The sequence below is a fragment of the Mustela erminea genome, chromosome 6 (genome assembly GCF_009829155.1).
Source record: "Mustela erminea isolate mMusErm1 chromosome 6, mMusErm1.Pri, whole genome shotgun sequence".
Classification (NCBI taxonomy): Eukaryota; Metazoa; Chordata; class Mammalia; order Carnivora; family Mustelidae; genus Mustela; species Mustela erminea.
In genome coordinates this window covers 135,674,994-135,700,430 of record NC_045619.1, presented here as the reverse complement: position 1 = coordinate 135,700,430, position 25,437 = coordinate 135,674,994, and the positions used below count along the sequence as shown (strand labels likewise).

At 42.4% G+C, this 25,437-nt stretch overlaps 1 protein-coding gene across 5 annotated transcripts in view; it reads left to right on the top strand.

Moving 5' to 3' along the window:
* CELF2 (CUGBP Elav-like family member 2) overlaps positions 1 to 25,437 on the top strand; it is a 504,997-nt gene that overhangs the window by 175,520 nt on the left and 304,040 nt on the right. Inside the window, exon 1 of one of the 5 annotated variants that reach the window (XM_032350029.1) lies at positions 24,044 to 24,909. The exons of 1 other annotated variant lie outside the window; for it this stretch is intronic. In XM_032350029.1, the coding sequence (XP_032205920.1) occupies positions 24,857 to 24,909 (53 nt within the window). In that variant the 5' untranslated portion in view covers positions 24,044 to 24,856. Of the gene's footprint in view, positions 1 to 24,043; positions 24,910 to 25,437 lie in introns of those variants that run through there. 3 more of the 5 variants (XM_032350030.1, XM_032350031.1, XM_032350032.1) reach the window with 3 other exon arrangements.

Here is a 25,437-nt window from a genome sequence, read left to right as displayed (position 1 = left end):
TGCATCATTCCTGCTTTCCAGAGCGGGGGAGTGGGTTCAGATAAGAAACTTGCTCAGGGAACCACAGCAAGTCACCGAGTCAGAATTGCACTCTCTGCTCTGTCTTACTCTAAAATCCATCTTCTTTCCAGCACACTTGACATCTGGCTGTAAAATACAAAATTAAATAAACTTGAGATAGCTGCTTAATGTGATCAATGTAGGCGGCCCAATAAAATAAACGAAGGATCTAAAATAGGTATTTTGCTTTCACTAATTTGGCTTATTTAACTGTCTTACAGTTACAAGTTAAAGGGATAATTGTGAAGTCTCTAAATTACTTTAGGTTATGTGGACATAAGCCTGATGCTGTTTTATTCTGACTCTAATTATATTTAATTTCTTATTCCTAATAGCTCCTTGTCTAGTGGGTGTCCTAGAGGATAGGGCAAGGTACATCTTCAGCTTGTCTTTAGTCGTGGATTTTCAGAGGTCCTTAGAGCAGGACAGTCCCCCTTTAAAGACAGTCCATTCAGAAAGTCAGGCTTACAGATACACTAGAAAATAATTTGCTTACAAAACAACTATTCTCTCTTAAAGGAATTCACTGCAAATTTTGTTTAATCAGCCAGGCCCTCTAGTATATCTAAAATAGTATTTTAATATATGAATGTCAACAACACTTCTTTTAAGAAATATTTTTGTTTTGTGGGTCATCTGGGTGACTCAGTCCTTAAGCATCTGCCTTCAGCTCAGGTCATGATCTCAGCGGGAAGCCTGCTTCTCTCTCTCCCTCTGCTTGTGTTCCTTCTTTTGTGTTCCTTCTCTTGCTGTCTCTCTCTGTCAAATAAATAAATAAAATCTTTTTAAAAAGAGAGAAATATTTCCGTTGTGTTAAGTGGGGCACATCCGCATCTAGAATTGATCAAATGTGTGTCCTTAGGTAGAGCACAAGACATTTTTCTCATGTGATCTCATTCATTCTTGTAACGATTTTCAAAGCAAGGGGCAAGTGCAGAGATGAAGGGAACCAAGGGGTGTGAGTGTGTTTGCCCAAGTTCATTCCAACGACCCACATTGCAAACCTTGTGAAACTTTGGGAGGAAATGTAATAATAGGTTGCCCCCACTCCTTCCCCATCTTCTGGAGAAGCATTTGACTGGGAATTAGGGAAGATTTATTCTATATATAACACATAGGAAGATGTTTAAACTGTAATTGTGTGCAATTTGAAGGAAATATTCTTCCAGCGGAATAAAGATTGACCTACTCAGGAATATGAAAAGGTACAGGGTTCACACTTTCGTGGTAGAATTTTATCATTTTGAAAACTTATTCTTAATAGACCGCCACATTACATTTCAGTAAAGTGGTTTCATTTTCTTTAACAACCATTAATAGCTATTAGAGGTTAAAAAAAAAAAAAATAAGGCTTTATATAGATCATTAAAGTACACTTAAGTAATATGTAATTGACAATTAAATCAGCATGGCAATGCATTATCATAAGTTTGATAGATCTGCCTTTTCTGAAGTACTGAGAAGAAAGGGTCCTTTGTAAGACGCCCCGCTACAGACTAATCTTGCACTTTAATTGATCACAAAGAACACATTGTCTTCATGTATGTGCTTGGTAATCATCTTCTTACAAGTTGCCTTTTGTGAGGATTTTGATGCCGTGTGTGGGAGTTTGGTGCATGCCAGAAACAGTGTTCTTGGTGAGATTTGGAATTAGCAATAGCCACCTTTAACCCTTTGTCCTTGTTGTTATCATAATATGTAAAAGTGTTGGTGCTTGCTGTCTGCTCTGCAAGCCCGCAGTCCTCCTTCTGGTACCTTCTCCTTTCCTCACGTCTCTGAAGACACACGAAAGTGTGGTCACGGGGCTGGGTCCCAGCACTCCCAGAATGCTGGCCACACTGATGACGCGGTCCCCTGTGCCTGGGCAGCCAATGGGCGTTGACCTTATCTTGTCAAGCCATTGAAGAAGCAGGCCATATTGGGGAAATTCGGACTCCCGGCACCCCCCACCCTTCTCCCCGCCAAGAAATTTATGGACTTACTGTCTAGAAATGCAGGTGTACACCGTGTCTACATTGAGATCAAAATATAAAAGCATAACTGCATTTGAGAGGAATTCTAACCATTGCTATATTTTTCCCTGAATTTTTTTTTTAAAGATTTTATTTATTTATTTGACAGAGAGAAATCACAAGTAGATGGAGAGGCAGGCAGAGAGAGAGAGAGGGAAGCAGGCTCTCCGTTGAGCAGAGAGCCCGATGCGGGACTCGATCCCAGGACTCTGAGATCATGACCTGAGCCGAAGGCAGCGGCTTAACCCACTGAGCCACCCAGGCGCCCTTTTCCCTGAATTTTAATTAATTCCCACTTTTCTTCATTCCCTTATACCTATAACAACAATGGAATTTGTTTAGTGTAAGCCTTAAAAATACAGAATATATTTTCTGTATTTCAAATTATGAAAAAGAAAAAAAAATCAAAAGATTAATTTCCACCTAATTTGCTAGACTCTGAGATAGGTTAAGGAACCTAGGGGTTTTTTCCCCCTAATATCTTATGAAGATATTTTATAATCTGGACATAGTAAAGTTTAATGTGAGTCTGATGAATCACATTAAGATTTATCTGCTGCACTCCATCTTCCTACTATTATTTAATTTATGGGCTTTATGTGAGATACATGTATCACATTAAAAGTGAAAAAGCGTGATGGGTGGTTTTTAAGGAGTTTTAAAAATATTGAGATTAGTTAGATATTGATACCCAATCAGTAGAAATTATGATTTTAATTTACTGAGGGAGGGGAAAGAAATCTCACATAATCAGACTGAGTTTCTTTATGCTGTAGTGTGGCTCCGTGCAAACAGCAGCTTTTGGGTGATTTTTTAAAAAAATTAAATTGAGTTCATGAATTCAAAAAGTGTAATCCACACCTAACATGACTGGGGCACAGCCATAAGGGGTGATCTCCCAGGCCTCCCCCACCGCAGCTTGGCCAGTCTGGCTGGAAGGAACGTGTGAGACAGGTTAGCAGCCAGAACCCCAGTGCTCATGCATTCCTAGTGCCATATATATAGGTACGTAGGAGATGATTAAAGAAGGCACTGAACTCACAGAGGGCCCCCTGCTCTGCGGACTTCGGGCAATAGTAGCAAGGCACACATCCAAGGAGCAACTGATGAAAATGTCAAGAGAACGCTGTAGAAGTGTATCAACTACTTATGTTATAGGAAGAAGCGTTACGTCGCTGCTTTTCTGAACGTCAGCCGTGGACGGACTTCTTGGCAATGGGGATCTTTAATTTTTGAACCCCGCCATCTCAATTTGATTCTGCTCCTTGAAACGGGTTTCATGGTAGTAACGAAAGAAATTAAGATTGGCAAGGCTATCGAGAGCCTTGACGGCGGAAACCAGCAGCAAGGTGGCTGGTAACTTTAAAGCACTGGGTAGTCGGCAGTGAGAAGATGCTAACCCAGTTTCAGAGACTTTGTTCTTCATTCCTGGGGGTGCATTAAAACCTCCCTAATTCAAAGCAGTCTCTGAAAATTGGAGAATTTCCCAAATGTAAACTGTATTTGTAAATATTGTACTAAACTAAGGCACACACATACTACTTAGCTGTATAAAGTAAGTTAAATGGAACCAGATATGTCATTGGGGCACCTGGGTGGCTCAGTGGGTTAAGCATCTGCCTTCAGCTCAGGTCATGATCCCAGGGTCCTAGGATCAAGCCCCGCATTGGGCTCCCTGCTTAGCAGGGAGCCTGCTTCTCCCTTTCCCTCCTCCCTGCTCATGCTCTCTCTCTCTCTCTCTCTCTCGCTCACTCTCTGACAAATAAATAAATGAACGAAATCTAAAAAAAAAAAAAAAAAAAGAAAGAAAGAAAACCAGTAGGTCACAACAGGACTATATTAAATGTTAAATGTGCTTTCTAAACTTTAAAATGGCAAGTTACATCGTTAAAAAATTCTTAATTTTAAAATCTTACCCCCCAAAATTACATCTGTGGGGGGACTTCTGGTTACAGTATTGTTTTGATGTATGCCCCCTGACATAATTCAAAAGTAGAATATGTTAAAAGAATAGTCCTCCACAACCAATTATGGCTTGTGCCAAGAATAAGAAGATATTTTTATTTTAGAAAATCTGCTAATAAAATACATCACCTTAGCAGGTCAATAAGAAAAAAAAAGATTTTAAAAGATACACAGTAATTGAATTTAAATAAATTTTTTTTAGAAAAAATACACAATAAAGGTGCCTGGGTGGCTCAGTGGGTTAAGCCGCTGCCTTCGGCTCGGGTCATGATCTCAGGGTCCTGAGATCGAGTCCCACATCGGGCTCTCTGCTCAGCAGGGAGCCTGCTTCCCTCTCTCTCTCTCTGCCTGCCTCTCCATCTACTTGTGATTTCTCTCTGTCAAATAAATAAATAAAATCTTAAAAAAAAAAAGAAAAAATACACAAAATTAAACCCAAATCCTGGGTTGGGGTGGGGGTGCTCTTAGAAAACCAGGAACTTTAAAAGCTTAATAAAAGGCAGGTATTTTCAGCCAATCATTGGATGAGAAATGAGCAAGCTTACAAATTATCATGGTTCATCAAATGATGTTCTGAAAGCTCTGGTCATAGGAATAACACATGGAAATGAAATACTGATATGGTACTTAGAAACAAAGATGAAAAATGTATCGTTTGCCCGTGGCATGAATATAAACATGAAAAACAAGGTGATTGGCTTAAAAAGCTCTAAGAATTTAAGTACAGTGTAATAAAAAATGTTTTAAATCAACAACTTTACTAAAAGTCAGTAGTAACAGACAAAGAAACTACTCGAAGAAAACATTAAGTCCTCCCTGAGACAGAAATAAATGAAGATTTTAGTAAATTTAGGGTCAACCCATCTTTCCAGGTAGAAAGAGCAAATATTATAATGATGTTCAATTTTCCCAAATATATCTAAGTTTTCCCATCAAGTACCGATCAAAATCTCAGTAGAGATTTTTCAAATGGGCAAGGTTGTTCCAAACTTCAACTTGAAGTTCCCTTTGCACAGTTAGAGTAAAAATTAGGGCACTTGCCATCCGGGGTGATATACCACGTTCTCCTGTTTGAATCAGTAAGGTTCCAACATAAGGAATGACAGAGAAACTCAGTAGCACTGGATCTAATACATAAACGCACTCATCGTACCCTAAAAACCATTGGGAGGAGAATGGATCTCGTAATCAAGGATACTTGCAAAACTGCCTATTTGTGAAAGACAGAAAATTCAGGTTGAAGCTTACTCACCAAAATAATTCTAAATGGACCAAATAGTAAAAATAAAAATGAACAAAACACAAAGGCAAAGATTAACCTACTTTTAGGATGAGCCAGACTTCTGATGTAAAAAATAAAATTATAATGAAAATTATTAAAATATGTAGCTATATAAAAATATTAAAATTTAGTACCAGAGTGAAAAAAATTTTAAATAAAAGTAAATAATGATCTGGGGGAAAATTTATGAATTGACAAATCCTTTTATAAAAATAATTAAAATACAGAAATATATGTAGAATGAGCCAATTCAAAAATCTCCAGTTTATGATGAACACACACGAAGTGACCAGTCATCAAAGAAGACAAATGACAATAAATATTAAGGGAAAATATTTACCTTCAGTAGAAAGAAATGCAAGTGAAACCATGAAGTAATACATTTCACTCATCACGTTCTGAAATTTAAAATTAAATAGTGGTGTCTTTGAGAGGATGTGGAGTCATGAACTTAGGTCCTGTGGGGGAGTGTCAGCTGTTGCAAATCTGCCAAGGAATTTGGTAATATATGTTAAGACTTAACACAGTTCCCTTCTATCAAAAGAAAATCAGAAACACTCACATTCGCATGTAAGAGTTCTCACTTCAGTGTTACACGTGAAAATGAAAATTGGGAAGCACTGTAAATATCTAACCTTGGGAAAGTAGCTAAATAAACTATGGGACATCAGTAAAACGAGATGAAATCCTTGGAACACATTTTCAAAAATCATTACTTCTGGGGGAAAAACTGCTCATATTGGGAATAAAACCAGGATTAAAAATAATATCCATGCAACCCCAATTTTATGTGGAAAGATGAAGTCTATGTGTTGAAAACAATGAGAAGGAAATATGCCAAAAGTTACACAGTTCTTTTTTCTATTCAGATTTAGGTGATGCTAATTTTTCTTCTTTACACTTACATGTATCTCTGAGCAACATTGCTTTTGTAATCCTTAACAATAATAAATGTTATTTTTGTAAGACTCACACTGTCTGTCCAAATTACCACGAAATCTGAGTTAATGGCATCTAAATTAAGAACATTTTAATGCTAAAGTTTTAATAGTATGATATTATATGCTCAGTGGGAATTCGGCATATTATATTGATAAGTTTCATTTGTAGCAAGATGCTAAGTATAGACTATACAAAGGAAATTATATTCCAGAGATTTCAGGATAAGTTATTGTTACAACAAGTTTTGTTTCAGCCTGAAACAACCTGGAAATGGGATTCAGTATAGTGCTCCCCATCACATCGACCGACACGCTGTCCCGTGTATGTCAGCATGGCTCAGGTGTCATGGCGGACGGTTTGGGTTCCCTGTAGCTTTGTACAACGTTCATGGCTTTGCAGGTGTGCTGCCTACCAGCCTTCATGTATAGAAATGGGAGCAAAATGCATTCAGGTCCTCACAGCATTTTTGGAGAGGGGTGTGTGTGTGTGTGTGTGTGTGTGTGTTTTCCTATGAAGTATTCCTTTTGAAGTTCAGAGCTTAGGCAGAGAAGGCATGAGTTTGGTGGGTATAGCTTTCAAATGCTTAAAACAGCAACTTTAATCTCAAGTGCTGATTGACACCAAGCAAAATGCAGCCTCTCTTTGTTCTCCAGCACACAGCCGAATGTGTGTGTGTGTGTGTGTGTGTGTGTGTGTGTGTATCTGTGGTGGATCTATACACACATGTGTGAGTGTCTGTGTGTCTGTGGTGGATCTATACGCACGTGTGTGTGTGTATGTGTATGTATCTGTGGTGGATCTATACGCACGTGTGTGTGTGTGTGTGTATCTGTGGTGGATCTCTACGCACGTGTGTGTTTATGTGTGTGTGTGTGTGTGTGTATCTGTGGTGGATCTATACGCATGTGTGTGTGTCTCTGTGGTGGATCTATATGCACGTGTGTGTATGTGTGCGTATCTGTGGTGGATCTATATGCACGTGTGTGTGTGTCTATCTATGGTGGATCTATATGCACGTGTGTGTGTGTGTGTGTATCTGTGGTGGATCTATATGCACGTGTGTGTGTGTGTGTGTGTATCTGTGGTGGATCTATATGCACGTGTGTGTGTGTGTGTGTATCTATGGTGGATCTATATGCATGTGTGTGTGTGTATGTGTGTGTGTTGTTTCCTGTAAGGAAAAGCTTTGAAAGGTTCCCCCGAAGACACTAATGAGTTTGGCACCCTTCAAGATGTGTCTCGTAAGTAGTAATTCTAATGACAGGCCCATGACACATGCTCTAAGGGAATGTGACAACAGTCCCGGTTGGGAGCACGGCTGCTGCAGAGACCTGCTTTCAGCCCCCAAACTCTGCCCTGGGGAGAGCAGGCTGTATAGACCTCTGCTGACCAGGCTGAGAGCTTCAGATACGGCATCGCACAGGCCTTTCAAGAATAACAAAATGACCCGTGGGTCAAGGTGACCATAAACAACCCACATCAGATTAGATCATTACACAGAGACAAGGTTACCTGAAGGAGGAGTAGGAAGGTTTTACTTTCCAGGTATGTTGTTTGCTGATTGTTTTTAGATGAGGTTCAGGCTTTTTATCCTTGTCAATTTCCCTAATAGTAGAGGTGGCTACAGACGGGCACGGGAGTTTGGTTGCGAGCAGTCCCCAAAGATGTATGAGAGTGCACCGTAGGGGAAAAAAATGCTCTTCAAAGATGGCTTGAGTCACACGGAACCTCCGGGGCCTTTTGAACACGTGAGCATCTTAAAACAAAAGACAGGTAACTTCTGATCATTTAATTGGGCATGGATCATGTCATCTTTCCCTTGCTTCTAGACTCATCTCTCCCGTTTCCATTTCATGCACCTCTCTTAGTTTCTACTTCCTTACACCCCTGTGCCATGCCTCTCTCCATTACGGTTCTTTGATCATTTGGTCCTCTGTTTATTTATTTTAGTATACAAGTATTTATTGAGTTTCTACAAGGTATGGCATCTTGGAAGGCATGAGAGAGATGGAAATTATCATTGTGGCCTCTCGTCTCAAGAAGCAGACACCCTAATTGGGGCACAGAAAACTAATTTGCTAGTCAATTGCTGCAATAAAGCTGCATACGAATGATTGCACAGTACAGTGGCTTACAACAATACATGTTTATTCTTACACTTATGGGTCTGCAGGTCAACGGTTGTCTGGCGGATCTACACTGGATAGTGATCTTTCAGGCCGTGAGTCAGCTGCGTGTGACTCCAGGCTGCGGGTTGGGCTCAGATCTCCTTCATGCGTGTTTGTTCTGGGGCCCGGTTGGAAGGGCAACAGATTCTTTGGGGCATGCTTTTCTCATGGCGGGTTACAGAATGAAGACCCAAACTAAACCACACAAAAACATATACTATAATGCCTAACATTTCAATAGCTGAAACAAGACACATTGTTCTTGGTTCCATTGTTTTAAAGATTATTTATTTGAGAGAGAGCAAACCTGAGCAGGGGGAGGGGCAAAAGGAGAAGGAGAGAATCCGCAAGCAGACTCCATGGCGATCACAGAGCCTGACGTGGGGCTCAGTCCCAGGACCTTGAGATCATGACCTGAGCCAAAACCAAGAATCGGACACTCAACCGACTGACCCACCACCCAAGCTCCCCTAAAGCAAGTCACATTGTTAAGCCCAGTGTCCGTGGAGTAGAGAAATATATTCCACCACTCTCGTACATTACAAGGCAACATGGTACAGGGCAACTGGCAAGATAATCGAATCTACCACAGTCGAGTCTGATAAGTGGCACAAGAGCAGTGTAGTCAAGGTTTCAGGGAAGTACAGAGGAATATCTTAGAGGAGGGGTATATCCATCCGGTTCAACCAGGCAAGCAGAGCCCATAGGACGGATAGACGGGTGATGAATGGGTAGATAGATAGGTAGGTGATAGATAATGAATGGATAGAGAAAATAGATCAATAGTAGATAAATCATGGATGGATGGATGGAAAATAGATAGCAGATAGAAATACAGACAGATGATGGATAGATTGATGGTACTTAAGTGGTAGCTAGATGATTAGATAGATAGATAGATGCCTACATAGTTGTGACAGGGGGGTTTGATTTTACACAGCCTGGTGAAGCAGGCTCTGTAAGATTTTCCTGCACCTGCTGATGGAACTTGACATTCAAAGGCCACATAGTCAAGAAGGGAAAATGGATGCGGAGTGGAGGACATCGAGGGCAGACTGGAGCCCGTTGACACTGAATGCTTGTGTTCAAGGGTGGACTGAAACACATGTCAGCTCTTGTTGCCTCTGCCTTGGGGCCCTTGATGACAGAGGTGAACACACATCTGGCCCAGCGGTCAGAGAAGCTCAGGGAGGATCTGAGGAAGGCAGAGCTGTTGCGGGCTCAGCAGCGGCTTCACACCAAGGAGGCAAGTCAGCACATCAGCAGCAAAGTGTGTAAAAGCTACAGAATGACTGATGCTTCCCTCTGTCCTTCACGTCTCCTAAGAATCTTCTCCTGTGGCTCACCCGGCCAGAAACATTAAAAGAATAAGAAGTAGAGAAGAAGGAGGGGGAAGAGGAAGTGAACTGAAAATCTGGGAAGTGCAACTGAGCATAGGCTAGTCGACACATGACACAGCCATCACAAGGGAAATTGAATCCAGCTCCTAGAAAAAGTAAATTAGAAAATGCTTTCAGGGAAGTTCATATTCGAACTGAATCCTTAAGTCCTTAAAGGTGAGCAGGTGTTAACCAGGAAGGAGGAATGACCAGGTGCGAAGCATGAGAAAGGTTAGGCTCAAGAATACGGCCAAAGCCACCGGGAATACATCATAGTCGATGTTGGGTTTAACCTGCTGCCGCAGAGGAGCTTGTACACCAGGGGTGTCATGGGGCACCTCAGGGAAAGAATTGGAAGAGGCTTATTATAAACAAAATAGGGCTTGTGCACATGCTACAGAGGTGCAAGGGCGTGGGAGTCAGTTCTCATTGGCTGTTTTTGACAAGTATTAGTCTTGTGATGGACTGAATCATTCTCCACCCCCAAGTCCATATACTGAAGTCTTAACCCCCAGGAGGTCAGAATGTGATTGTATTTGAGGAAAAGGCTTTTGAGTGGGTAATGAAGGTTAACAAGGTCTTGTGGGTTAGACTCAGGAGAACTGGTGTCCTTATAAGAAGAGGAAGGAACACCCTGGGTATGTGTGCCCAGAGGAAAGCCGTGTGAGGAGGTGCTGAGGAGAGAAGTGTCTGGAAGCTAAGGGGACAGGTGTCTGGAGAAACCAAACCTGCCAACACCTTGATCTTGGACTTCCAGCCTCCAGAATTGTGAGAAAGCAGATTTCTGTGGTTTAAGCAACCACCCACCCCTTCCCCCCCAGCTTGTGATATTTTGTTACAGCAGCTCTCACAGACTCATACAGGTATGCTGGTAGCTTTTGTCTAGAAAGCAGGAAGAGGAGAGCAGAGCTGGAGTCGTCCCTGGTACCGAAGCAGTCGGAAGGGCAAATGGCATTATTTCTGTGGTCGCAGTGTCTTTGTCTTTCTCTTGTTCCATGTGGTCTCCAAGTCTGGTTATTTTTCTATTCTGGGAGAGTTGTTTGTGTTTCGTTGGGAACATCATGGCCTACCTGTCAGCTACCAGCTGCCGGAGCTGCTCCCAGCCTTCCCGCTGGCGGATGCGGGGAGCCGTCTTACTCCCTGATGCAGAAATTACACGGAGTCTCCAACGCTTATTTTGTTGACTCCAGATGCCTTTGCTCGATGTACCAGAGTCGCAGCCTGGCCTCACGCTTCCTAGTCTCCTGTCTTCCCTCACGTTGCCCAACACTTGTGCTGTTCCACACAGACTTTCTCTTCACCGTTGCCCACATAAACTGTCCTCCTCAGACTGGTCTCCCCTGCTGGGGATGTCCCCACACTTTCCTTGCACATCCCCCCCCCCCACCCAGAGCAAGCGTACCTGTCAAGATCCTCCACAAAGGACTCCGCTTACTCCAGCCCAGTCTCCCCATGTCTCCTTCCTTGCAACTCCTAGAGAATGTCGCAGCAGCAGACCCCATCATGTTCTTTGCTCCCTGCAGCTAAATTCTGTGTGTCTAACAGGATTGTCTGTTCCCAGGGGGCAGGGGCCATTTCTAGAACCTCTTTTGAATTCCACTGCTGGTACTAACACTAAGGTAGTCCTTCAGATACAAAAAGTGTGGTTGGTGTATTACATCATAGTTTTGTTTCCTTTTTAAAGTGGGACCATCTCATGACATCTTTGTGTTTCCTTCGCTGCCGGGAGGGTGTCCTTGACTTACTCCTGTATCCAGCCAGCCAGCCAGCAAGTATTTTTGAGTGACTATTTTTGTGCCCAGCACTCGATGTTTAAGCCAAGTCCTGAAGGATACGCAGAAATAAACCCGGTGAGGGGGTGGGATCGCCGGAGAATTTTGCGCTTGTGGGCAACCTCAAAGCATAGCACAGAAGCAAGGGAGACCCCATGGGTGAGGACCAGGAAGAGGGTCTCAGGGAGAGGGCACAGTGCACCAGCTGAGAAGACCCGGAAGTGACGCTGGAGTGGGAGGTGGGGCTCATGAGTCATGGTCTGTGACTTGGACTTCATCCTCAGGGCGGAGAAGAGGGGAGCCTCTCAAGGGTGCTGAGCAGGAGGCAACTGGGACCATGTTGCAGTAGCAGACACACAACCGCTGATGTGTGCAACGTGGTCCAGAGCCAGTGGGACTGGAGGGAGGGAGGCCCCTTAGAAACCGGTAGCCCGAATTCTGGTCGTGCAGATGGTGAAAAGTAGGTTGAGTTCTTAAGAAAGTTTGGTTCAAAGGACCCTCACTGTCTCTCAGGCGAGTTTTACTTCCAAGCATTCTAGTTCCTAGATATTTCTATTCATCAAATCCTGCTTTGGTGATGGAATTAAAAGCAAGTCTTGGTTTAAAAACCACTTACAGCTCTTCTTCTCTAAGTATATGGTGCTTTGCTAAAAAGTTGGAAACAATTGGCCCCAGAAATGTCATCCAAGTCTGGAGTTCTATAGTTCCGTGTAACTTTTGGAATCTTTATCTGGCAACGTCCATGGACACCTTCAAAAATGACTTCTGCTGTTGGCCTTTTTGAACTGCTGGATCCAGCCTGCCCATCCGAAGCATATGAACTTGGGAGGTTCTGAGCCCTTGTTCTGTTCTGCCAGCTGGGTGCCACCTCCTTGTTGGTCAGCTGGGTGTTAAGGGCGGCGCGGAACAGCGGAGTGCCTCTCCATTCTAACTCAGGAGTCAGGGTGAGGCCCTGAAGGTTTGGCTAGAGACTGAGGCTAGAGCAAGCCAGACAGCCCTGCCCGGCTCCTTGTCCAGGGGCATGTGGCTGTGGAAGTAGCCGCTTCCTTTTCAAACGAGGCTTCCTTCTAGAGTTCTCAGTGCAGTGCCCAACTGATTCCTGAAACTTTCGAAACGTTCCTGCCTCTTATTTGATACTGCCCTGCTTTTTCATTTCACGTCCAAACCAATAATACACAATCTTCTGGCCAGCAAGATAAGTCTAGACTTTGGGGGCATAAGTTCTGTCTCTCTGGTGACATCTGAGCCCCTTAGCCATGTGCCCACTCTTGCCTTCGCTGGGCCATCTCGCTGGGCCTCCTCCTCGGGGTTTCATTTGCCCTGGGGTTTTGGCCTTGTTCCGCTTCTTATTATGTCCCCGCAGTGCTCCTCCTGGGGGATCTCACCCACGCCTAGAGGTCACTCTAACTGCTTGCTACCTCCATACAGGAGGCCTGCCGCCCGCTTCTCAAGTTCAGCTGGTTCTCCGTGGACCCTGCACCTTTCCTGTCTCCTTGCCGTGTCTTTTGGTCTCCCTCTTGGTTAGCAGAATCGTCATCTACCAAAGCAACATGTTAGCACCATCAAAATGACCCTCCCCTCCTCTCTTGTCTCTGTTCCACGCATTCAGTTTTCCATAAAATGGTTCCATCCCTAATTATATCTTTTAACCGCCCCCCCCCCCTTCTGCGTTCTGGGTATCTACTGCATAGTCAGTGTGGGAGAGGGAAGAGGACTAAGCCTGATCCCTGATCGCTGCCTTTGTCGGCAAGGGCTCTCCCGACCCCCAGCTCCTCGTGTCCTAGGTAGTGTAGTGTGGGTGATGATCTCTACTGGCTGCCTTGCCCCCTGAAGGGAGTGATCCGATCTTACACGGAGCATCTCCAGTAAAGCCCAGCTGATGGGCAATGGTCCACAAACAGAGGAACCCACTTCGAAGGCCACCTCGTCCTCTCTTACTTGTATGGTGGCCTCCCTAGCGCCTTCCCTGCCTCCCAGACTTGTCTGCGTTCTTGCTGGAGTCTCCCTTCCAAAACAGCCACCCATCTAGGGCCAGAGATGCTGCAGAATCGGTCCTGGCTTCCTAGCGCCAGTTTCTAGTGTGGAATGCAATGTCCTTCCTTCCTTCGCGGCGGGCTACTTTCCGTCTCATCTCTAGTGTCCCTTTGGCCTCTAGAAGCTTCCCTTGAAGATCAGAACTCAGTCATGTTCTTAGAACATTTACCATACCTATCGTACCAACACTGATATATGTATTATTACATATAGGAGTTATATATAAATTAATATGATTAATATACACAACTATATTTAATGTGATATATACATATGTGCATAGGGGTGTGTGTGTGTGTATAAACAGGAATAGGAAAGTCAAAGTAATGTTGAACATCTAGCCCTGCCATATAAAACAAAATCAATTTAATACACTTTTAAAAGTGAGGATATATCCCCTGAGGAACTGACTTAAGGAAATCTGCGTTCTGTCTTATTTCTAATAACAGACGGAGGATGGAAGTGATAAGAGGGTAAGCTGCTGTCGACCTTGGGAACCCCAGTGAGTGACAGGCACGAAAGGCCAGACTTCCCTGGCATTTGCATTTGCCCACTCCGGGCACGGTGGCACGGTCGGCTACAGACTGAGCTACCTGGTGTAGATCTCCTCCTGAAAATGAACAAAACCAAAATGAGACTGGCCTCTGATTCTCAACCCCTGCCCATTAAGGACACTGGCTTGGTGCAGGACGTCACAAAAAACACTCTGTGATATGCATTGCTCTCAATTCTGGAAGTTTTTTCCCATGTGTGTCCTTGTCAACACCCAGTCCTACCTACTTGGAATTTATCAAATCCCAAACTTCAGCATTATGGAAAGTAAGAAGGGAAATACATCTGTTGATCACTTGATTGTCTATAAACTTGTATATAGGGTACTTTAAAGTTCAAAAAAAAATGATTAAAACAGCAAGCTTATCATTCTGTCCCAGTGACTCTATACAGTACTAAAAGCCAGGAACCGGCCCTCCTAGTCTTTGTGTCCTGAGAGATTCAAGCCTTAGTTTCCATAGTCGAGCATGGGAAATGTTTCACAAATTGTATCAGAGAGCTGTGAGCCACTGAGATCCTGTCCCTTAACAAGAAGAATGGGCCTCCCAGAGAAATCGAGCCATTGAGCAAATGCTTATTAAATGTCTACCATATGCCAAGCATTGTTCCGAAGTCGTGTTAAAATGGGGTGAGTCTCTGCTTTCGCGTGACTTCATTTCAGGTGCAGGAAACAGATAATAAACAAGTAAACAAGCAGATGATTTCATTTCAGAGTTATATATAAAGAAATGTAACATTTAAAGCACCTGCACATTCTGGGAGAGCTGTGAATGTGTTGTGGGGGCTTGGGGAACACTTTCCCGAACCATCTGAGTTTTTCTTTCATCTCTACCGTAGGGTCATATGAATCCCCGTCTTGGCCTCATCTTCCTGTGAGGAAGACTTGTCTGCTCCCCCCACAACCTTCCTTATACATGTGCTGTTTACTCCTTAGGATCCCCTAGGATCAAAGCCACTAAGCAGGGGCTCCTGGGTGGCTCAGTGGGTTAAAGCCTCTGCCTTCGGCTCAGGTCATGATCCTGGGGTCCTGAGATCGAGCCCCACATCGGTCTCTCTGCTCAGCGGGGAGCCTGCTTCCCCCTCTCTCTCTCTGCCTGCCTCATTGCCTGCTTGTGATCTCTGTCTGTCAAATAAATAAATAAAATCTTAAAAAAACAAAACAAAACAAAACATTAAGCAATAGGGATCCCCAAGGGCACCAAATTCTACATGTCCATTGAGCACTCATGGACAAGGGTCAAATTACAGAACCTCTTCACCATGGCCATTTGAACAGGTGGAAAGGCAGCTGTGTGTGCACGAGTCTGTCTTAAAAATAGCAATAATACACTTGGCCCATTTTTCATGTGAATGTTAATGCCTAACTAAAGTATAGTCACCTGTGGCCTTCTCAAGATTTCCCATCTGCCCATGAGTGGTCCTTGACAAAACATTAGGCCAAAAATTGCTGCTCAGTTGTAAACATGTTGTTTGCTAAGTCATAGAAGTTCATGAACCAAAGTTAGTTATTTGATCAACTAGGTAGCCCGTGTGTTCCGTGGAAATTCCTTTCCTTTCTTCGGCTTGTCTTCAGCACACCTTTCGCTACCTACCCAGAAGTAGTTGTCCAGACACACTTTCTGGTGTCTGTTTTTATAGCTCTTCCCTTTATAACAAGCAGTCATCCTTATTCTTTATAATACCTCTTAAATTTATCTAGTGCATATTTTCAAGTGGCTTCTTGGAGCTCTAAGTACTGTATGGTTTATTATTTATATCTACTTATTGATAAATATCATACTTTTATCATTTTAAGGGGCTTTCCAATTATTTTTGCTGATTACTCAGTCCCATGCCCCACTCCTCCCAGTAAACCTCTCCGTTTTGACATGAGTAAGGAGTTGCACGGCTTGTAGAAGGAATGTTTTTTAGAGCTTGGAGGCCTTGGACTTGCCGGGCTAGTGGCCTCCTGCGTCTGAAGTCTGACTGGGAGGTAACATTTGAGTGCTCCGGTGACGGGATCTCATGTTACACGAATCCTTGGGTTACCATCAAACCCTTCCTTTACTAACGCTGCCCAGGTTTACTTTAAACCAACTGTCAGTTTTATGTTTCAGGTAGTGATTTGTGATAGCTATGTCCTTTTGGCTTTGGAGGGTTTTCCCCTGAAGGCAAAAGAGAGCCCAGGGAGTGTGAGAGAACAGGATTGCTCCATGGTCTACTCATTCCAGCTTCTGCCTCTGGTGCCACTCTGGGCTCGCCCCTGTGGGCAGATTTCACTACTTGGCCTCCATTTTGCCCATAGAGACCCTTCCTTGGAGGCTGATGAAGCTGATCAGAGAAATTCTGTGTCTTCTGCTGAAGATCAGCTCTGGACAGATAGACATTTATCTATTCACATGCAGAAATATCAACTTTATTCAACACCTATTGTGTGTCAGGCACTGAGCATACTAGAAATCCATTTCTTGTAGACCTCGGTCATTGCTTCATATTTACTTCTTGCATTCTCTCTATGGTCTTTTTGTCTTTTGTTGCAATGTGATTTCTTAATTGAATCTGCTAGTTCTTTGTATCTGCTATGGTTTGAATGTTTGTGTCCCCCCCAAATTTATTTATTGAAATCCTAATGCCCAATGTGATGGTGCTAGGAGATGGGGTCTTTGGAAAGTGATGAGGTCATGAGGCTAGAGCCTTCAGGCATGGGGTTAGTGTTCTTCTAACAGAAGACCCCCCCCACCCCCGCTCAAGAGCCTCTGCTTCTGTCACCATGTGAGGATGCGGCGAGAAGTTCCCAGCTATGAAGCAGGAAAGGGGCCCTCCTCCAACGTGACCATGCTGGTGTCTTGACTTGGCAGCGTCCAACTGTGAAAAATAAATTTCTGTTATTTAAAATCACCCAGTCTGTGGTATTTTGTTTTAGCAGCCCAAATGGACTAAGATAGTCTCTAAAACTAGCAGCAAAACAGATGTAATGTCCTTGATGCCTCCATATTCCAAGATTGTTCTTTTTGGATGGGAAGCTAAGAGATGGGCTACATCTTGGTACTATCCCATCCGTCATCAGAGAAGGACTCTGTATTGCCTGGCACTCCTTCTCTAGCACAGGTCATCTTGTACATTTCCATTGAAACACTCTTCTCTACTTACCTTTGCAATGTAAATGTCAAAGTGCAAAACTAAGGTATAGAAGCCAGAAAAAAAAGGTAAAGAAGCCAGAAAAAAAGTTGTTAATGTCACATTTAGAAATTCGGCTTTTAATTCTAGAAATTACCGGTAATATAAATAGATGCACATATAATTTACCTTTGAGAAAATTTTTGGGAAACTCAAATCTAGAAAGGTCAAGAAATCTAGCTGATTCTCAGCTCCCTTCCATAATCCCACATTTCAGGCATTTTTCAGTTTTCACTCCTCAAGTTTGGATTATTAGGTAAAAATTTCATTTATATAGTTAAAAACCTATATGGAGGTATACAGAGGCACTGAGATCAACTAAGTTTTGCTACTATTCTTTGCCGATTACTGGCCACAATCTTTTTGAAAGATTTTCTCTACAAACCATATTTCAGGGTTGCTAAAAATCAACTCTCTTTAAATGACCTCAAATAAAATAAATAAAATAAAATCATCCTCCAGAGTTCTTAGTCTGTCTAGTTTCAACTTAATCTTCATCTGAAATAAAGTTTTGAAAGGAATCAGTAAATACTAGTAGCCAAAACATAATCTTATAATCAATCTTTCATTAATTTACTATCTACCCTCTATGTTTATTACCATTGCGTTAGAAAAGCGTAAGGTTTGGGGCGCCTGGAGGCTCAATTGGTTAAGCGGCTGACTCTTGATTTCAGCTCAGGCCATGACCTCAGGGTCGTGGGATGGAACCCCATGCTGAACACGGAGTCTGCTTGAGATTCTCTCTCTCCCTCTCCCTTAGCCCCTCCCCCACATGTGCTCCCTAAATCAATAAATAAAGCTTTAAAAAGAAAGGGACATAAGGTTCATTGCACTAAACGCTCCTTAAAAGCCATGCCTTGCTTGGGTGTGCTGGGAACACCTGGCCCCAGTAGAAACACTGGATCACCTTGTGGAGCAGTGGAAAGAGTGTTGGCCCAGGGGCGGGTTTAGATTGGATTTCCACACTCACTCATTATTGCAACTTCTGTGCTCAGCCTTTCTGTATGTGAACTTTTTCAACTGAGAAGGTAATGGTACCGGGTCCTCCTGCCCCACAGCATTGTTGTGGGGATTGAATGAGCTACATGTGAAAAGTTCCTGAAGTTTAAGACACAGCAACATGTGTTAAGGAAATCTCAGTGCCTTTGGCTACATCAACTGACTGAGTGAATTAGGATAAAAGTGAGCCATTGTGGGTTTTTCCCCACATATTTGTTAAGGAGGCTACATAAAGGAATTGTGAAAATGAAATGGTCTTTTCCCCAAAGTTCCCATAGTTAAAAATAAATTTAGGGGCGCCTGAGTGGCTCAGTGGGTTAAATCCTCTGCCTTCGGCTCAGGCCATGATCCCGGGGTCCTAGGATCGAGCCCCGCATCGGGCTCTCTGCTCAGCGGGGAGCCTGCTTCCTCCTCTCTCTCTGCCTACTTGTGATTTCTGTCTGTCAAATAAATAAATAAATTATCTAATAAATTAATTAATAAATAAATAAATTCCTTTATTTAACAAGTATTTATTAAGTACTAGCTGTGGGAAAGTTATCTTATTGGGTGGATTAAGAAGTGCAGAGGTTGGGGCGCCTGGGTGGCTCAGTGGGTTAAGCCTCTGCCTCTGGCTCAGGTCATGATCTCAGGGTCCTGGGATTAACCCGCATCAGGCTTTCTGCTCAGTGGGGAGCCTGCTTCCCCCTCTCTCTCTGCCTGCTGTTCTGCCTACTTGTGATCTCTCTCTCTCTGTCTGTCAAATAAATAAATAACACCTTTAAAAAAAAAAGTGCAGAGATTAATCCCGTGGATGTAAAGTCAAAGATTTACCACCCAATATGTAAATGTTAGAAATAAGACAACTTCTTTCTATACACTCACCTTTATGACCCCAAATTCAGCACACATGACTGGTGGGTGTAAAAACCTTAATCAGTTCATCTTAGTGGACTTTGGGCAATATTAGTCTTATTTACCTCAATTGTGGTCTCATTATTTAGGTCCGTAGACTAAAAAGGGAGTGGAGAAAATATAAATATTTACATATTTATATAAAATATATAATTTATATAAAATATATAAATTTAAAATATATATGACTATATAAAATAAATATATATTTTTAAATAAAATATTAATATTTATATAAAATATAAATATAAATATTTAATGGTTTGATTTGCTTCCATTCCTTACTACTGTGGATCCATAATTCATTTCCCTGTAGGAATAGATGCATGTACTGAAGCACTGGCTTCTGATGCTTAGAATCTACTTATGGATACGCAAATGCATTATTGTTATACATTAATACTTGCCTCATAGTTTAGCCCCCATTAGATATTGTATACAAGTATTCAACAAGGTGGGTAAAGAAGGAAAATACTTTAACGTAATAAAGACCATATATGACAAGCCCACAGCTAACATCATCCTCAGTAGTGGAAAGTGAAAAGCTTTTCCAGTCCAATCAGAAACAAGACAAGGATACCCACTCTCACCACTTCCATTCAACATAGTATGGGAAGTCCTGGCCAGAGTAATTTGGCAAAAAAAAGAAATAAAAGGCATCCAAAATGGAAAGGAAGACATAAGACTGTCATATTTGTGGATGAATGATATTATATAAGGAAAACACAAGAGTTCACCAAACGTTTTGTTAGAACTAATGAATGAACTCAGTAAAGTAGTAGGATGCAAAATCAATATACGGGAATCTGTTGTGTTTTCATATACTAACAATGAACTATCTGAAAGAGAAATTAAGAAAACAATTTCATTTACAATTGCCTCAAAATGAATAAATTACCAGGAATAAATTTAACCAAAGAACTGAAAGAGCTATATACTGAAAACTATAAGACAATGATAAAATTGAGAAAGACATAAATAAATGGAAAAGATGGTCCATGTTCATGGATTGGAAGAATTAGTATCGTAAAAATGTCCAAATTACCCCCCCAAAATCTACAGATTCAATGAAATCCTTATAAAAAGTTCAGTGGCATTTTTCACAGAAGTAGAACAAACAGTCCTGAAATTTATATGTAACCAGATAAGACACCAAATAAACCAAGCAATTTTGAGAAAGAAGTACAAAGCTGGAAGCATCACACTTCCCAATTTCAAACGATGTACAAAGCTATAGTAATCAAAACAATATGGTATTGTCCTAAAAACAGACAAATAGATCAGTGGAACAAAACAGAGAACCTTGGGGCACCTGGGTGGCTCAGTTAAGCCTCTGCCTTCGGTTCAGGTCATGATGCCAGGGACCTGGGATCGGGCCCCGCATTAGGTTCCCTGCTCAGCAAGAGCCTGCTTCTCCTTCTCCATGGCACTCCCTCTGCTTGTACTCTTTCTCTCTCTCTCTCTCTGTGTCAAATAAATAAATAAAATATTAAAAAAAAGAACAGAGAAGCCAATAATAAACCCACACTGATATGACTGATTAATTGATGACAAAGGAACCGAGAATATAAAATGAGGAACGGAATCCCTTCCATAAATGTTGCTGGAAAAACTCGACAACCACGTGCAAAGGCATGAAACTGGACTGCTTTATACCAGACCCAAAAATTAATTCAAGATGGATTAATACTGGAATATAAAACCTGAAACCATAAAACTCCTAGAAGAAAATGTAGGCAATAAGTTCATTGACGTTTGTCTTGCTGATGATTTTTTTTGGATCTGACACCAAAAGCAAAGGCAAAAGAAGCAAAAGTCAGTAAGTGGAATTACATCAAACAAAAAAGTTTCTGTACAGCAAAGGAACCATCAACCAAATGAAAAAGCACAGTACTGAATAGGAGAAAATGTTTGCAAATCATATATCTGATAAGGGGTCAATATCCAAAATATAAAAAGAACTTCTACAAATCTATAGTAAAAACAAAACAAAACAACAAAAAGAAAAATACAAAACAAAACAAAAAAACTGAACATGCTGAATAGACATTTTTCCAAAGAAAACATATAGAAGACACACAGGAGACACACAGAAGAAACACAGAAGATGCACAGAAGACGCACAGAAGACCAATGGGTCTAGGAAAGGATGCTGAACATCAAAAATCACCAGAGAAATGCAAATCAAGACTGTAATGAGATATCACTTCATACCTGTCAGATTGACTATGATCAAAAAGATAATAAATAACAAGTGTTGGAGAAGATACAGAGAAAAGAGAACCCTGGTGCACTGTTGGTGGAAAAGTAAATCAGTGCAGGCATTGAGGAAAGCAATATAGATGTTGCTCAAAAAAAGAAAAAAAAAATAGAACTATCACATGATCCAGCAATTCCACTTCTGGGTATTTATCCAAAGAAAATGAAAACACGAGCTCAAAAAGATATATGCACCCCCATGTTCACTGCAGCATTATGCACAAAATCCAAGAGACGGCGACAACTTTAGTGTCCATCAATGGATGAATGGATAAAGAACACATGTACACACACACACTGGAATATTACTAAGCCATTAAAAACAATGAAATCTTGCCATTTGCAGCAACATGGATGGTCCTGAAGGGCATTATGCTAAGTATAGTGAGTCAGAGAGACGACAAATACCATATGATTTCACTTATATGAGGAATTTAGAAAACAATCTGAACCCATAAATACAGAGAATAGAGGGGAACGTGGGCAAAGTTGGTGAAGAGAGCCAAAAGGTACAAACTTCTAGTTATCAAATAAATCATGTTGGCTTCATGTACAACATGGTGAATATAGTTAATGTAGTTAATAATACTGTATTGCATATTTAAAAGTTGCTAAGAGACAAGTAAACACATACATAAATAAATAAATAATTTTAAAAGGGGCAGCTGGGTGGCTCAGTGGGTTAAAGCCTCTGCCTTCGGCTCGGGTCATTATCCCAGAGTCCTGGGATTGAGCCCCACATCAGGCTGTCTGCTCGGCGGGGAGCCTGCTTCCTTTTCTCTCTCTGCCTGCACCTCTGCCTGCTTGTGATCTCTGTCACCAAAAAATATAAAAAAATAAATAAAAATTTAAAAAGAAATTAAAAAAAGGAGCTAAGAGAATAAATCTGAAAAGTTCTCATAAACAGAAAATAAATTTTGTAGCTGTATATGTGAACAGATAATAGCTAAACTTGCTGTGATCATCCTTTTTCAGTACATACAAATATCAAGTCATTATGTTGTACACCTGAAACTAGTATTATAGGTCATTCATACCCCCAAAAAATTATTTTTATAAAATTTTTTAAAGAAATTTATGGAAATATTAAGAAAAGAGCTTTGTGTCTGAGCGGCACAATTTTCCCTTTTTCTTTTTTTTTTTTTTAAGATTTTATTTATTTATTTGACAGACAGAGATCACAAGGAGGCAGAGAGGCAGGCAGAGAGAGAGAGGAGGAAGCAGGCTCCCCGCGGAGCAGAGAGCCCGATGCAGGGCTCGATTCCCCGACCCTGGGATCATGACCCGTGCCGAAACAATTTTCCCTTTTTCTAATAGACAAAACCATGGCCTTCCTCTTTTTGTTAATATTCCCACCGACAGGGGGCGCCTGGGTGGCTCAGTCAGTTAAGGGCGGGGACTCTTGATTGTGGCTCAGGTCAGGATCTCAGAGTTAGGAGATCCCGCTGGCTTTGGGCTCCACCCCGTTTGGGAGTCCGCTTGAGATTTTCTCTCTCCCTCTCCCTCTGCCCCTCCTCCCACTCGCTCTCTCACTCTCTCTCACCCCTAAAAAAAAATAAAAATGAAAAATATTTGCCCCGACAGGCTATACCCAGTTTCATTACAGGATCTTCAGGGGCTTTAAAGAAATTCATATTTGTTGCCGTCCATTTAAGAACGGGGGTCAGAGAGAGCCACACTAAGTGATTTCTGCCTCCGCCAGTCACTAGAGGAATGGCTCCAACTCCTTCTCCCCCTCCAAGCTCTCTCTGGGTCCATGCTCATGTATTTGATGCTTAACTTGCTTCTAAGGAACATCTTGGGGTTTATATAAAATCTTTCACTGGCAAGGGTAATTCATGTTTGCATAACTTCCAGGTGCTATAATGAAGGAGGGAAATGTGAAAATACGAAGTTTTAGGGACACACATTATTTCATTGTTTGACCTTTGTCGAGTTATTCATCATGTCGACAGGGATGGAGCCAGGATGGGGACTGCTGTCAGTCACCGCTGCATATTGTCCTCAGTGCCTTGATAAACTATGCGAGATTATTGTCCAGTCGACTGAAGAACCCTCAGCACCTTCCAGAACATCTCCCTTTCCCTGGCTGTGGGCCAAGACTAAGTTCAGAGGTCCCAGATCTAGCAAGATACTGGGTTGTATTCCAGATCCTCAAATAGGAGAGAGTCAGAGTGCGCCATTATTTTCCCCACCCCACTGTTATTCCCATGGGCGTTGTGACTCCGGTGATTACGAGGTGCTGCTTGTGCTAATGCAGGACAGCGACCTCCTTTGAGCCTGGGAGTGAAGAATCCAGCGTTCGGTGATCCAGCCGTGTTCCAGGCTGTTCCCTGCTCCGTGCCACCCAACTGAGAGCAATCTTGGCTTCCTGCAAGCACAGAGCGCTGATGCCCTGGTTTGCACTTTCAGACAACTGACCGTTCCGATCACAGCATCTCGTCTTTTCTCTCTGTGTTTAGCCTGCTGTTTTGCTTGGCTAATCTGCATGGAATTCTTCTAATTCCAATAAACAGAAGTATAATGGCTATTTCCCTGGCCGACTGTATCTGCTAAGCCCGTTGGGTATAATGTAGCAGGGAAGCGGATTTTTCTTACTTTGGAAAAGACCATTTAATTGGTCTTTTGAGGAGGAGGCTCCGGTGTCAACTAGGACTTCAATATGACCAAACAATCTCGCCTGCCTCCTTTCAACGCCCTGCTTCAGGTGAACTCTGATCTGCTTGAGCTCTGGAGCGCACAGAGTTAAAATATTTCCCAGTCCCCCAATCTTTGTCTTCTGCATCCCTGACCCAGGGTGGGGCTCAGGGTCTTGACCTTGTCACTCTTCCTGAGGACAAGAGGCAGGGAACAGATGAACCCAACTGTGAATTCAGTGTCCCAGAAAAGAGAAGCAAAAATCCTTTTTAGCACACTGACCTATCCAAATCCTCCGGTAGTCTTCTGTGATGCTTACGGATCGCAGTTGCTAGCCGGAAGAAAATGTGGCATTGGCTTGGCTAGGATATGTATAAGCAAAAGGTAAATGAGTTACTTCTTTTTCTTTCCCATTTTTGAAGCTGGTAAGTAGGAGAACGAACACCAGGCAGGTTTGGGTGAATGCAGACAAGACCCCTATAGGCAGCACAGTGTATTCATGTAAAAATATGCCTAGACAACATAACTTGTCAGGGAGGATTATTTCTACTTAGTGAATCTGCAGGAGCCCCTTTGCTCCACCATTCAGAATTTGACTAGAGAGGAGAGTGGGGAAAGAGAGAGAGAGAGAGAGAGAGAGAGAGGGAGAAAGCGCGCATTAGTGAACCGCTACTGTGGCATTGATGTTTGAGCGTACTTCTGAACCAGCTTTTGTTGAGACTATCAGTGTATCAGTGTAGAAAGCATGCGCTGTCCCAAATCCGCTGTTACTATGAGAAATGAGGAGCTGCTTTTAAGGTATGTTGTTGTGTCCTTTGTTTTTAATGTGTGCTTTTCTAGTTTCTAGAGCCGGCTGAGACAATAATCACGCTCGGCATCAAGTAGCTTCCTTATCTTAGAGGGGGAAAAAAGAATCTAGAGAGAGAGAGAGAGAGAGAGAGAGAGGGAAACGAAATCGAGACCAAGGACTGGGAGAAAGGGAGCCAGCGAGAGAAAGGGAAAGGACTGCCCAGTGCGAGTTATATTTGCACGCGTTGCCTTTTGAAAGCATATCATGAATTTGTTCCCTGCTATTTGTGAGTGGCCAGCGGATAATTTTAAAGGCTCTGAATCTGGCTCTTGGTGTGTCTTTTCCTTTGCAATGTCTAAGCCTCTCATTATCATGCACTCTGCATGGAATAATCACCGAAAAAGGAGCTAAGGAGACTCCATATTAGACTTGCGTTCCCAATACGGCTCTAATCTGGACTTAGCCTACCTAAATAGTCCTTCTCTGTTACCAGGTTTGGATCAGTTTATCCTGTTTGCCAAAATGTGTACCTGTTT